Genomic DNA, 12831 nt, shown 5'->3' on the forward strand with positions numbered 1-12831 from the left:
TAAGTGTCCTTTAGACTCTTGTAACCTTGTAAACCTCTCAGATAATTGTTGCTTATAGAGTCTAGAACTAAATGCATGATTCTCAGGCATATTTTATCACAGAGATAAAATGATTATTCTATGCTTTTGTAAAGCTAAGTTCCCCTTAGCTAGTTCATTTTATGTAGTCTCTTCTTATAGCAGTTTTAGTTCAAGATTAACTTTTTTGCTGCTGCTATTATCTCCCTCTCTGTCCATTCATCTGAAAGCAAATCACTTGGCAAGCACTCTGGGAAACCATATTCCATGGGTTAATGTATATTGGAAAATGTCCCATGTGTTATTTTTAGTAAATGGACACAGAAAATGACCCATATAATTAATTCATGCTAATGTGTGTGTGTGTTTAGATATATCGATGTATATAAATATATGTTTTTTTTTATCATTTCTAAACTAGAAAATGACAGATGGAGAGATCTCAGCAGGAAGTATCCACTTCAAATTGAGCAACCTGGTACCATCATCTGGGACTGTCTGCCTGATAAAAGTGAAGATGGCTCAATATGGCACAGAGAGGCAGCTAACACATGTTCAGTGACCAACTTGATCAAAGACCTCAGTCTTAGTGACCATAATGGCAACCCATCAGCACCTCCCAGCAAACGCCAGTGTAGGTCACTCTCTTTTTCTGACGAAATGTCTAGCTTCAGGACATCATGGAGGCCTTTAGGGTCAAAGGTCTGGACTCCTGTAGAAAAGAGACGGTGCTATAGTGGGGGAAGTGTCCAGCGCTACTCCAATGGCATCACCACCATGCAGCGGAGTTCAAGTTTTAGCCTCCCTTCAAGGTCAAACATGCTTTCCTCATCATATGACCAGTCTGAATTTAACAACAAATTTGGATGTCAGCCATGCCAGGGGCTGAGGAGGTCAACCACCTATGGACAGACAGGTGACATCTGGTGTTATGATCACAAATCTGTAGGTGGTAGCCGGGTGGACATGCAGAGGTCCCTCTCCTGTTCACATGATCAGTTTTCCTCTTCAGAATATTGTGCACCCTCAGCAAACAGCACACCTGCCTCAACGCCAGAGCTGATGAGACGCTCCAATGGGCTGTCCCGAAGCCGATCGCAGCCATGTGTCCTTAATGACAAGAAGGTTGGAGTTAAACGACGACGACCTGAGGAGGTTCAGGAACAAAGACCTTCATTGGACCTTGCCAAGATGACCCAGGTAAGACATACTTATGTCACTAACAGTCAAACACAGGTGGCACAGACATTTACAGAATATAATTGAACATTTACATGTGGACAGAACACAACACTGAACAGGCAGCACCAACTTGGGGTTATTTTTTAGTCAACAGAAGCCTGAATTTTAATTGTTCTGTTTGGGTTAAAATCCATTTTCTTCTGACTCAGCTGTATTAATCTGCATTAAATAGATGTGATTGTTATGGATAGTTTGTTCCTTTTGTTAGAGCAGAAAATTAATTACTATCCAGCTGAATGTGTAGCATTATTCTTTTAAAACCGTCCTTCTTTTTGTTCCTGTACTCTGAGGCCTGTAGCACACCACATCAATATTTCCTCACAGTATGTATTTCTACCAGAAATAATTTTTAAAGTAGAATTTATGTAGGAAATGTTTAGAGAAGAGGAGCTTTGAGAGCATGCTGGAGGAAGTGAAGGCAACGTCCCGGGTATTCAGCACTAACTTTATCACTAGTTGAATTTTCACTGGTAGGGACTGTACTGGCTATTAGCGGTGACTTCAAGCAGTCTTGACTCCTGTAATTTTCCACTCTGGAGATGTTATCAAATTTCATTTTCAGGTGCAAACATAGGGCAAAATTTTCTTCCTCAATCTGCAGTGCAAATCTGCAGTGCGGATAAGAGATTTGAAGTGCGTATCTGAGAGGATTTTGCTCATAGCCCTCAACCTTCAAGACCCAATTATGTGATATTGGCCTTTAAAAATGCATGAGAAAGAATCAAAATGAAAGGATACATCAAAGAAACAGCACAAGAAGCAATTTCATTTTGCATATATAAATTTTTCCATAACCACAGTTTTATGATTCAGCGTTTCTAATGTCAATAATTTACAATAATAAACTCTGTGATAACACCAACTTTGTGAGGTACAGAGATAAATTTGGGTCTAAAGATCCCATGGCTCTTTTTGCAAGAATAAGGTATTAACCCTGCTGTCCTGGCCAAATTCCAATTTTTTCTTTTACATTCTGCCTGCCAAACATTTCTCCTAAAGTTTCAACTGGATACGATCTTCTTCTTCTCTCTCTATTGTATAATGTTGCTGTTAAACAGCTCTTGCATTTCATCCCAAAGGTGACTGCATTTCAGTAGTATAGTGCATAATGAACTTTAGTTTATTGTTAACAATAAAACTAGTGACATCTCCTAAGCAGGTACAGTTCAGAAATAGAGTTGCAAATTTCCTTTCCTTCCCGTCACCCAGTAATGTCTTCTGATGTTATAAATACATTTTTTTCTTTTAGAATAAGGTGATATTTTATGACATTTTTTACTTGTATGGTTCAATGGTTGCTTGAATGAGTTCATTTGTGTTTGAGGAAGTGACTAGTCTGTCCTCTTCCAAAGAAGCTTAAATGGTAAAAAGGGTCAGAAAACAGCGTTCTTGGGTGTTGCACTGTCATTGCCATTTGATAAACTGCGTCAATTACATTTAACACGCTTAGCTTCTTTTATTAGCTAATAAGCTGGATCGGTAGTAAAAGCAACTTACACATGTTGTTATATTTTATTAGCCACAAGTTGAAATAACACAACTGGCATCACTGAAGTCCTTTTCATTTCCTGGCATTGGCAGAAACATTTAAAAAATATAGTTCTGCATATTTGTGCTCACATATATAGGATACTTCATGTGCTCCAGACTGGTCTCCAAGAAAGTTATGGTGTCGGTGGGCATGGTAGGAAGAGGTAAAAGGGGCAGCTGTGAATAAAAACACTTCTGCTGATGGCTCAATGTTAATCAACCAATCTCTAGGTACATAAAACACACTTAAAAGTGGACAGCAGGGGATTTATAATCCCTTCAGGGAGAAGGAGCCTTGGGAGAAGTTGATACTGTGTGATTTGGAATAATTCTGGGGATTTATATTGCCTGAAAGACACAGGGCTGGCTTGTGCAACCTTTGTATTGGTGAGCCAAGTAGTAGTCTCATTGGCAGCAACAGCAGTGCTCTCACGAGTGAGTGCTCACCACCATGGGGAAGGGTTGCACAGTCTGGTTCTAAATAAAGGTTGAGGCAAATTTGTAAAGTAGTGTGGAAAAGACGGCATGACTGCTGTGCAATTGAAGAAGTTTTTCCCTGGCACTACAGTCTCTCTCTCTCTCTCCCTCTCTCTCTTTCTTTTTTTAGAAAAAGCAAAACAGTGGTCCAGCTATGCAACCATGTGGCCACGCAGTCATCTGCCTTCCAAGCATGGTCCTTGAACCCAGCCTCTCACTCTCAGGCAGGGGTGTGCTCAGTATTTAAAATTTGACCCCTTTAGGAGGGGCACCCAGAAGCTCGCTCCCCCCTGTGCCCAGCCATGGCAGGAACTTGCTCTACCCTCCCCACAGCCCTGGCAGGAGCTCGCTCTTCCCTGCCTCCGTCGCCCTGGGGCTAGAGAAGTTCTGTGCCCTTGATGATTATTCGGGGGGGGCATGCCCCTGTTTCCCCCCCCTTGTGCACACCCCTGATCTCAGGTGGTGGTGCTAAAGGGTGCTGCAGAGGCAGTGATGGAGGAAGCCCTTTCTGTTACTGTGCAGAGAACCCTGGGCTGTCTGCAGAACACCTTTGTTAGGGTGCAGAGAGGGCCTTGTGAGCTGGCACAGACAGAGGGTACCATGCCATGACAAGAGGCCTTGAAGGCGAAAGAATAATGTGCAGCACATCGGGGTGGGGAGCCATAGGACTTGGGAGCACATTCTCCAAACCAGCTGAGTAACCACAGCCCGGAAAATCGATCCCACATTGGGAAAAATCCATTTTTCAGCTACCTTTTACTTAGTCCCTTTGTACCGAATAGAAGAATAAACTTCAATTCCTTTTTCAGTAGCTTCTCATTTAAGTTCAACTTCAGCCCCAGCTACCTGTATCTCTGAGTGACGGTAAATGACACACTGGTTTGGGTTGATGGAGAGATTTAAATCTGCCTCCAGTGACAAAGACCTTTCAGATCTTCAGGGGCCCAAGAGTCCAGGGTCTGTGAAGAGGGAAGGGTGTGTGAAATTCATTTTATAAGAATGCAAACAAAAGCTAAATCACATACTGCAAGGGAAGGAGACTATTAAAAAAATTAAAGTCCATTTTTGTAAAATCCTGTACTTGTGCCCAGTGAAACAAACCAACCATAATATTCAGTATCCCCACTCAGCTGAACTCCCTCCTATCTGCGTCATGATTATGCCCCTGGCCGCTCTTTCAGTATTTAAACCCATGTGAAGCTGAAGGTACTTTATGTCCCCAAAACATTTTGGATTTCAGGTCTGTAGAACAAAATAATAGCGAAAAAGAAAAGCAGTGAACTGTAATGCTACACACTGGCTATGTGGCTATAGTATTCTGAGCACAGTTTTCACACACTAAAGATTTCTCTCTTCTGACTTTGGGTCCCACGATGGACCCAAGCTAAAGGGGTACGTACAGTATAACTGACAATAACTAATCCTGAAAAGTGTAGTGTTCCTACAGTCTGCAGGAGTTTGCAGGTTCCAGGGACAATGCTGCACAATTGAAATCCTCTGCAGGAATGGGTAACTGCATCTTTATGACCACATGACCCGCTTCCCCCTCCCCCCCACCCTGTGTTGTTTCTTGAGTGATCTTACCATCTGGGATGGAGTGAACTAAGTAAATTAATCCCAAATAATTATCAAAGTAATGAAACGCCCAACATTTTGGAATGATACAAGGACCCATTTAAGAAATGTAGCCTCTATGTAATTGTAATGATAACCACACTGTATCACAACAGAAGTTGTTTTAAAGCAGTGCAAGGAATCAGTCACATTCCTCTGATTCATGTACAAGGTGATTTCATTTAGGGTTCACAAACAACTCTTTGCTATAAAAATACCTTATGAAACGGCTTTGACCTATTGCTTTCTGTGTTTAGCTGCAGGACCCTGAAAAATGACACAATATGCTCTACAGTAGGGCAGGGCTTAAACCAATAATTTATTTATAGCATCAGATTTTTGCAGCTCCAGAAGCATGATCAGTATTTTTCTTCTTGCCACCATACACTGGTGACTGTATTTTTCTTTGGCTCCATTAGTACCATGTTCATTGAGAAAAAGGTCACACAGGAATGTGTTGCTGCTTTTGAAATTGTGACGATAATGCAGTGATGCCCACAGACAGGAGATGGAGGAGGAAGGATGTTTCTGCGGATAAGGCACTGGACCGAGTCAGGAGAGATGTGCTCTCTTTCCAGTTCTGGCAGTCTTTGTATGTGACCACTGGCAAACAAGTTCACCTTTCTTGGCTCATGTTTCCTCAAAGGGAGATTGTGTGACCAAATTCAGTATTATTTGGGAAGCACAGTGACATTCTTGGGAAAAAAGGCATTAAAGGGATGCAGAGTATATTACATACGGAAAAATCTGCTTACAAGGAGCCAGGCTTTAGGCCGGTTTTTGCATCCTGGCTTGTAATGTGCCTGGGTAACTTGGCATGTAGCATTTGCACAGCATCTCACCCTTGGTCTGTTCCATGCTAGATAGGTTCTCTTACGGCTCTCATCACTGATGATAAAATGGATATGCACACAAACCTCAGTGTTGCACACAGTTGTGGGCTGGGCTTGTAAATCTACCTGATAACATTTTGCTTGTTTTATCCAATGACTTGTGTACGCAAAGTCTGGCATGCCCCAAATGCCCCATCAGCAACCTCAAAAGCGAGTGAAGGGTACTTACAGGTGCTCAGGACTTTTCAGGATCAGACCCAAATGGAAAGACAGTGCCCCTGGATGCCAAATCATTCCATATGCCTCTCTGTTACAATTGCATTTGTTGTAAGAACAGCTGTTGAATGAATAAAATAAATGTTAGTATTTTTATTCCTTAAGTTGTTCTGAGAGTCTGCACAAAGGCCTATAAACTCTCCTCCATCTTGAGCAGGATTTTGGACATTATGGGAAGAGCAGAAAACAATCTGTACAAATCCTGGGGAAGGGAGAATTGCAATGGAAGGGTGTTGCAGGAAGAGAAGGGGTCAGAATTGGGCAGATCCTGACTACCACGAGCTATCACTAGTTTGCAGTTTCAGCCCACTGGACATTGCAGGAGAACCCAGGATCAGTCAGGACCATATTCGGCAGTTTAAGAACGACAGAGGGAAACAGATACAAGAATCAAATATCTTAGTCAATGCTTTTTTTTTTAATTGATATTCTCACTGCAGTTTTCTCAGTGTAATGGCCTGGGCTCCTTTTGTTTGCTTGAGTCTGTACATACGGAAAGTAAGGTGAATGCTTTCTAAATATCAGGACGAGAGAGAGTAAAAAATGAAAGTGCAACTGATTGCTCCAGCCTACGCAGTGAGCCCTGGAACAGCTGCTTGGCTATGCTTTAAATACTATGTTAGTAATTGTTGATGGGGCCTGTGTGTGCTAAACAGGGGCGTGCTGTAAAAAGAAGAAAGTAGAGAATAAGTCATCTGTCTTGGCTCGTCATTTTGTATTAAAATGTGTTAGGTTGCTAGGAAAATTAAGAAAACCATTGAGCTGCAGGTTGCTGTGCTGTTTGCTGTGGCTTTATGAATTACCCTGCCGTAAGCTGTCAGCGCTGTTATTGCACAAGTAATCTTCCTAAGGTCATGGCGACTGTGCGCTCTGCAGCTTCGATCTTACGTTAAAAAAAATTAATGAGTTTATCTTTGAAAATGCCAATGAAATAATTTTTTTCAAAGGCTCCTTGCAATTTTCTTCTCTTTAATTGTTGGCCATTTGTAACTAAAGATTCCTAAGAGGGAAAAGCAACTGAAAAAGGGAAAAGTAGTATGGCAGATTACACTGTTTCTTCCTTATACAGGGTAAAGAAAGAAATCCTGCTTCCTATGCAAGTGTTAAAATGTAGCTCCAGTCCACCCTTAATGCAGAAGCAGTCTGGAGACCAAAGACATTTGGGAAATTGCTATGGAGAGAGGAGACTTAGTGCCTGGCCCAGTGAAGCCAATAGACATCCTTCTCTTGGCTCAGATCATACACAAGTGCTCAAGGAAAGGCTGGAGAGTGCAGGCCCAGGTTCTCAGTGAGAATGTAGGGAACTTCATTCTGGAAGGGAGGGAGAATGGTCTTGTGGTTTAGATGCTGGGCAGAGGAGCAGGAGAGCTGGCTTCCATTCCCAGCTTTGTTGCAAACTTCCTGTATGTCCGTGGGCGAGTTACTGAATTATTCTCTGACTCACTCCTCCATGCGTAAAACAAGTATAATACTTTCCTACCTCACAGGGTGTTGTGAGGAGAAGTCCATTAGCATTTGAGAGGTGCTCAGATGTGACCAGTGATGAGGGCTGTTGAAGTCGATAGATCACTGTTTGAGAGTCAGAGGAGGGATGTGGTGGAGAAAGGGGGACTCCACATGCAGTCACTACTGGCCTGAGGTTGTAGGCCAAACTGTTGCTTTCCTATTTGATTGCTGGTGATACAAGGCCAGTTTATTTAGTTGTAAATATTTCACTCTGAAAGCTTTGGGGAATAAGAGCTGGGAGGAGGAACACAGAGCCTGAAAGACTGTTTTTGTGGCTTTTCTTCCAGTTGACCCACCCCATCAGCCGACATCCTGTAATACAAATGCTTCTTAGTTTTTAAATCAGTGCCTAACAGGTATTTAGACAAGGCAGTAGTGAATACAGATCATTTGTCTCCAAACCCTCCAGTCAGCTCCTTTGACTCTATAGAGGTCACTCTCAGCTGCCTTAGGCTCTGCAGGCATGGCCGAAGGCCTTCAGTTTGGCTCTGTTGTTTCTCTGAGGATTTAAACTACTAAATATTTTGGAACGTGAAGGTAGGGTTACATACTGCATCCTTTTACCCAGTTCTTCAGATTTACTTCAGTTTTAGCAAAGTACAAAATACAAACAAGAAGGACCTTGGCTGCCAAATCTCCCAGTTTCTCCAACATCTGGTGGCTGTCTCTCACCTTTTCACTGTAGGATGGACCTCTACTTCCTCTACTGTACCCGGTAGATAATGTGTAATATTCCCATCGCAGACTGGCAACAGGGATTGAACATAGACTGTCACTACTGCAGCACAAACCTTTACAGTTTACTCCCATGGACTTCAGCGGGTCCCAGATTTCACTGTAGGTCTCTTTGGTGGAAGCGGTAGTAGGCTGCTATTCTGTCAATCAGCCGATACATAACACACAGTGCAAAATGGGTTACAAATGCTTCTCTTGTGCTGATGGGAATGGATGGATCATCATAGCTGCCCCATTGAGAAAAATGAGAAAATAAATCAGCATAAAATCATCTTTATCGCAATTCTATGTGCCATTCACAGCTATTGCACTAACAGAATTTGCTCTTCCAGATGAAAGATCCAAGTGAGGCAGCAGCTCCAGGGCCCCAGACTGTATAGTGCAGTGACTCTCAGCCTTTCCAGACTACGGTACCCCTTTCAGAAGTCTGATTTGCCTTACGTACCCCCAAGTTTCACCTCACTTAAAAACTACTTGCTTATAAAATCAGACATAAAAATACAAAAGTATCACAACACATTATTACTGAAAAATTGCTGACTTTCTCATTGTTCCCATGTAATTGTAAAATAAATCAATTGGAATATAAATATTGTACTTATATTTCAATGTATAGTTTATAAAACAGTAGAAACAAATCATTGTCTGTATGAAATTTTAGTTGGTACTGACTTCACTGATGCTTTTTATGTAGCCTGTTGTAAAAGTAGGCAAATATCTAGATGAGCTGAGGTACCCCCTGGAAGACCTCTGTGTATCCCCTGGGGTACACATACTGCTGGTTGAGACCCACTTGTATGGTGCACTTTTTTTCGGGGGGCTCCAAAGCAGTTGTAGGAGGACTTTGAAGGACAGTCCAGCAGCCACAAGAGAGCACTCAGAGATACTTGCAAACCATCTTCACTTAATGTGTGCATGGGTATATAGATAAGGCAAATTAGAATGCCCCACCTAAAATGTTAACCTAGAACCACCACTGCTTCCATCCAGTCTGACCTGTTCAGAGTGATGGAAGATGCCAAATAGGGTGTAGAGGTTTGAGGGTGCACAGGAAGATGTGGAACATGCATGACTCCTGCAGGGATGCCCTCCCTTGCTCCCCTATATGGAGATAAAGAAAGAAAAGCTGCAATGCTTTTCTAGCGCTGAAGTGCTTTCAGATTAAAAATGTATATGGGAGGAACCCTGGATCCATGCTAGTTTAGATATTATAAACCTCCAGCAAATTTAACTCTTTACTTCCTACAGAGTGCCTTTTTGTTCTTGCAGCTGCAGCAGCAAGCATTGGTAGAGTTTTCCTTCCTCACTTTCTGTTTTGCAGCATTGCTCTAACCCCTGACGTTATCCAGTCTGGGACACTAAAGGCACAGTAACACAAGAACTCAGTTTGTTACAGTACTGCACTTGGCAATGAAGTGTATGCTGTGGAACTGATGGCATCATCAGAAGAGAACGAGCCTCTCAGTTCTAATAAAATTACACTACTTCTGATGACAGTATTGTGAAACAGGACGAGGAAAGGAACTTTACGGTCTGTAAAGCTTTTTTTCCACCAAATGCATCCGATGAAGTGAGCTGTAGCTCACGAAAGCTTATGCTCTAATAAATTTGTTAGTCTCTAAGGTGCCACAAGTACTCCTTTTCTTTTTACGGTCTGTAGTTTCACTGTTGGTCCCGAAGAACATGAGCTCATGGGGACAAAATGGTGGACCTAGCAGACAGTCATATTTTTAAAGGCTACTTCAGATAGATTTCTGAGCCCTACCAAAATCCTTCATATCCAATTCTCAAGGCATTCCAAGTCGGAATTGTGCAAATAGTCCCTATCTTTGTGACTCCCAATTGCCTGGATCTGAACTACAGAGGTGTTTGAAATCCAGATCGAGGTTTTGTGGCTTAAGCCCTTCCGTAATTTCATCGTTAGTCTCAAAATCTCTTTCTTCTGTCAGTTTTATCCATGGACCCCACCTAATGCAATAAAGTTAAAAGAGAGCAAGATCCCCATTATTGCTCTGCTTGATAAAAACTACACTCTCTGTACATTTGCTAAAAATGAGCAACAGAAGAAAGAGCTCTGCTGTAGGTCTGGAGCTGAGTTTCCCTGCGTGTAGAAGTTACCACTGGTGTTTGGGTGTCAGTGTTAATTTTGTTTATTCAGATGTCAGTCACATTGGCTCTGCTCCTCCAATATGCTCTATTTTTAAAGTCTTTCTTACCAAGAAAGATTTGAAGGTAAAATGACTTAGTGAGTTTACCATAGGTGCCCATTTTTTTTCTGATATGACCAGTTTAAACCTACCGATATTGTGAGGTGCTCCTGATACCTTTGCCCTGCTGCGCTACTCAGGTAGACACTGCTATATGTAAAGCGCTGCACATAAGCTACCATTTGCGGTATACAACAAGTAGTTTTAATTGGTCCTACAAACCCAGGAACATAATATATTCTTGAGACCAATTGGCCAACACCTTATCTATTAACTATTCACATATACACAGTGATCTCTCTTTTCTAGAGCACTCCTGTAACACACTGCTGGTCAGTTTCATATTGGGGGAAATTGAGGCTAATGCTTGCAGGGCTAGGAGAGAAGTAGAAATCCCTGCTTTGTGAAATCTAAAAATGGACCTGAAAAATCCACCCTATCTCCAACTTCCAAGGATTTTGGCCAATGAAAGCTGATAAAGTGAACAGCCAGCCGTAGGACTATCCCACTGATATTTCTGTAGTCCTTTATAAGGGCCGATGTCTTAAAGTGTGACACGATCTTTAATTCTAATTAGCTGCTCTTTCTCACACACTTGTCCTTATTTCTCTTTTCCACCTCCCATTCCCCTCATCTAAAATGCACACTGAATCTGGTTTAAGGCAAAACCGAATCTCTGACATCTTTATATTGAGTTCAAAGCTGAAGAGAACAAATATCACAGCGAAGAACAGAAAATCTACAGAAATACACACTTGATTTGACCGCATTCGAAGTGGGTGTTAATTACTTGTCTTTGGACAAAAGTTGAACAATTCTGCATTTGAAGGGCAGATACAGCAATACCTTTGGATGCTGAACCCAGGGGATGGATCACTTGATGATTACCTGTTCTGTTCTTTCCCTCTGGGGCTCCTGGCATTGGCCACTGTTGGAAGACAGGATACTGGGCTAGATGGACCTTTGGTCTGACCCAGTATAGCGTTCTTATGCTTTAAAAAATAGTAGAAAAATAACTGAATACAAAATGTACCTCCAACACCGTAAAAGCCAGATTAATTTACACATAAGAGTTATGAGAGTGCTATCAGTGATACACTGAAGGTTGTTAACAATACCAGCCCCTTTAATTGGCTGGTTACAAAGAAGAACTAATAATAAAGTTTCAAAAGACTTTTCAGATAGTGTAACAAACCTAACAAATCCCCAATCCAAAGCCCATCAAATTTGTTGGAATCAGATCATTCACTAAATCCTCATGGTTTGAGAGAGAAATTAGTCCAGCTGGATTCAGGAAGAAATCCCAACCCCCTACTCCCCACTCTGTGACATGGTAAAGTATTAAACAAGTAGGTACATTCCTAACAGTTTACACCTCCCCAGATACATACTGTCACTGTTGAAGACAGATTTCCAGTCTAGGTAGACCACAGTTCTGTCTGAGTTTGGCAGTTCCTACTGGTTTCAGAGTAGCAGCCGTGTTAGTCTGTATTCGCAAAAAGAAAAGGAGTACTTGTGGCACCTTAGAGACTAACAAATTTATTAGAGCATAAGCTTTCGTGAGCTACAGCTCACTTCATCGGATGCCCTACTGTATGTTCCTTCAAAGATGTATCATGTAAACTATGGCCCTTGTGCTAACCAGGACTCTATTTTCAAAGGAGCCTCGTATGCACCTTGAAACTTGTGATCACTCTCCAGACCAGTGATGGATGTAAGATTTGTGGAGTTAGCAGCACACTGAACCTCAAGGGAAAAATAAGTTTTGTAGTACTCTGCACTGACACAATGGCAGTTGTACTCTTGGGGCACCGGAGATACTGCCCCACTGGGGAAAATTAAATAAAGTAAAATACATTTACCTCCATCCCAGTTTTGTGTTTTGTGCACGGCTGTCAATTTAAAGGCCTCATCCTTCCGTTTTCCAAAGGAAGGAACCATATAAGCAGGCTCCAGTACACCACACTGTGTAATGCAAGGATGCCTAGGGAGGGTGGATCCAATAACCCGACAACACCGCAGAGAACAGAGTGGCATTTCAAAAGTACTCATGGAATGAGTGCATGTGCAGCTAAAGAGAACTACAGTGCCCCATTTAGGCATCAACTGCTTGCTAGACAGCCAAAGTACCTTGATGGGTTTAGGGTGACCAGATAGCAAGTCTGAAAAATCGGGATGGGGGTGAGGGGGTAATAAGTGCCTATGTAAGAAAAAGCCCCCAAAATTGGGACTGTCCCTATAAACTCGGGACATCTGATCACCCTAGATGGGTTAGAGAGGTGATCTCATCTAGTCCTCCTGGATGCAGGGATGTTGCTGTCACACAGGATTTGAGTGCTGGGTGTAGATAAAGTGGTATCCCCTACTACTTACCATCAACACCCAAAATAAAA

The 12831-nt window shown here is 42.1% G+C and overlaps 1 protein-coding gene across 4 annotated transcripts in view; it reads left to right on the forward strand.

Moving 5' to 3' along the window:
* Window positions 1–12831, forward strand: part of FAM53B (family with sequence similarity 53 member B) — a 141587-nt gene that overhangs the window by 53774 nt on the left and 74982 nt on the right. For all 4 annotated transcript variants that reach the window (XM_043519588.1, XM_038410781.2, XM_043519589.1 and 1 more), the window contains exon 4: window positions 440–1218. In XM_043519588.1, the coding sequence (XP_043375523.1) occupies window positions 440–1218 (779 nt within the window). The remainder of the gene's footprint in view (window positions 1–439; window positions 1219–12831) is intronic.

Source organism: Dermochelys coriacea, chromosome 7 (genome assembly GCF_009764565.3).
Source record: "Dermochelys coriacea isolate rDerCor1 chromosome 7, rDerCor1.pri.v4, whole genome shotgun sequence".
Classification (NCBI taxonomy): domain Eukaryota; kingdom Metazoa; phylum Chordata; order Testudines; family Dermochelyidae; genus Dermochelys; species Dermochelys coriacea.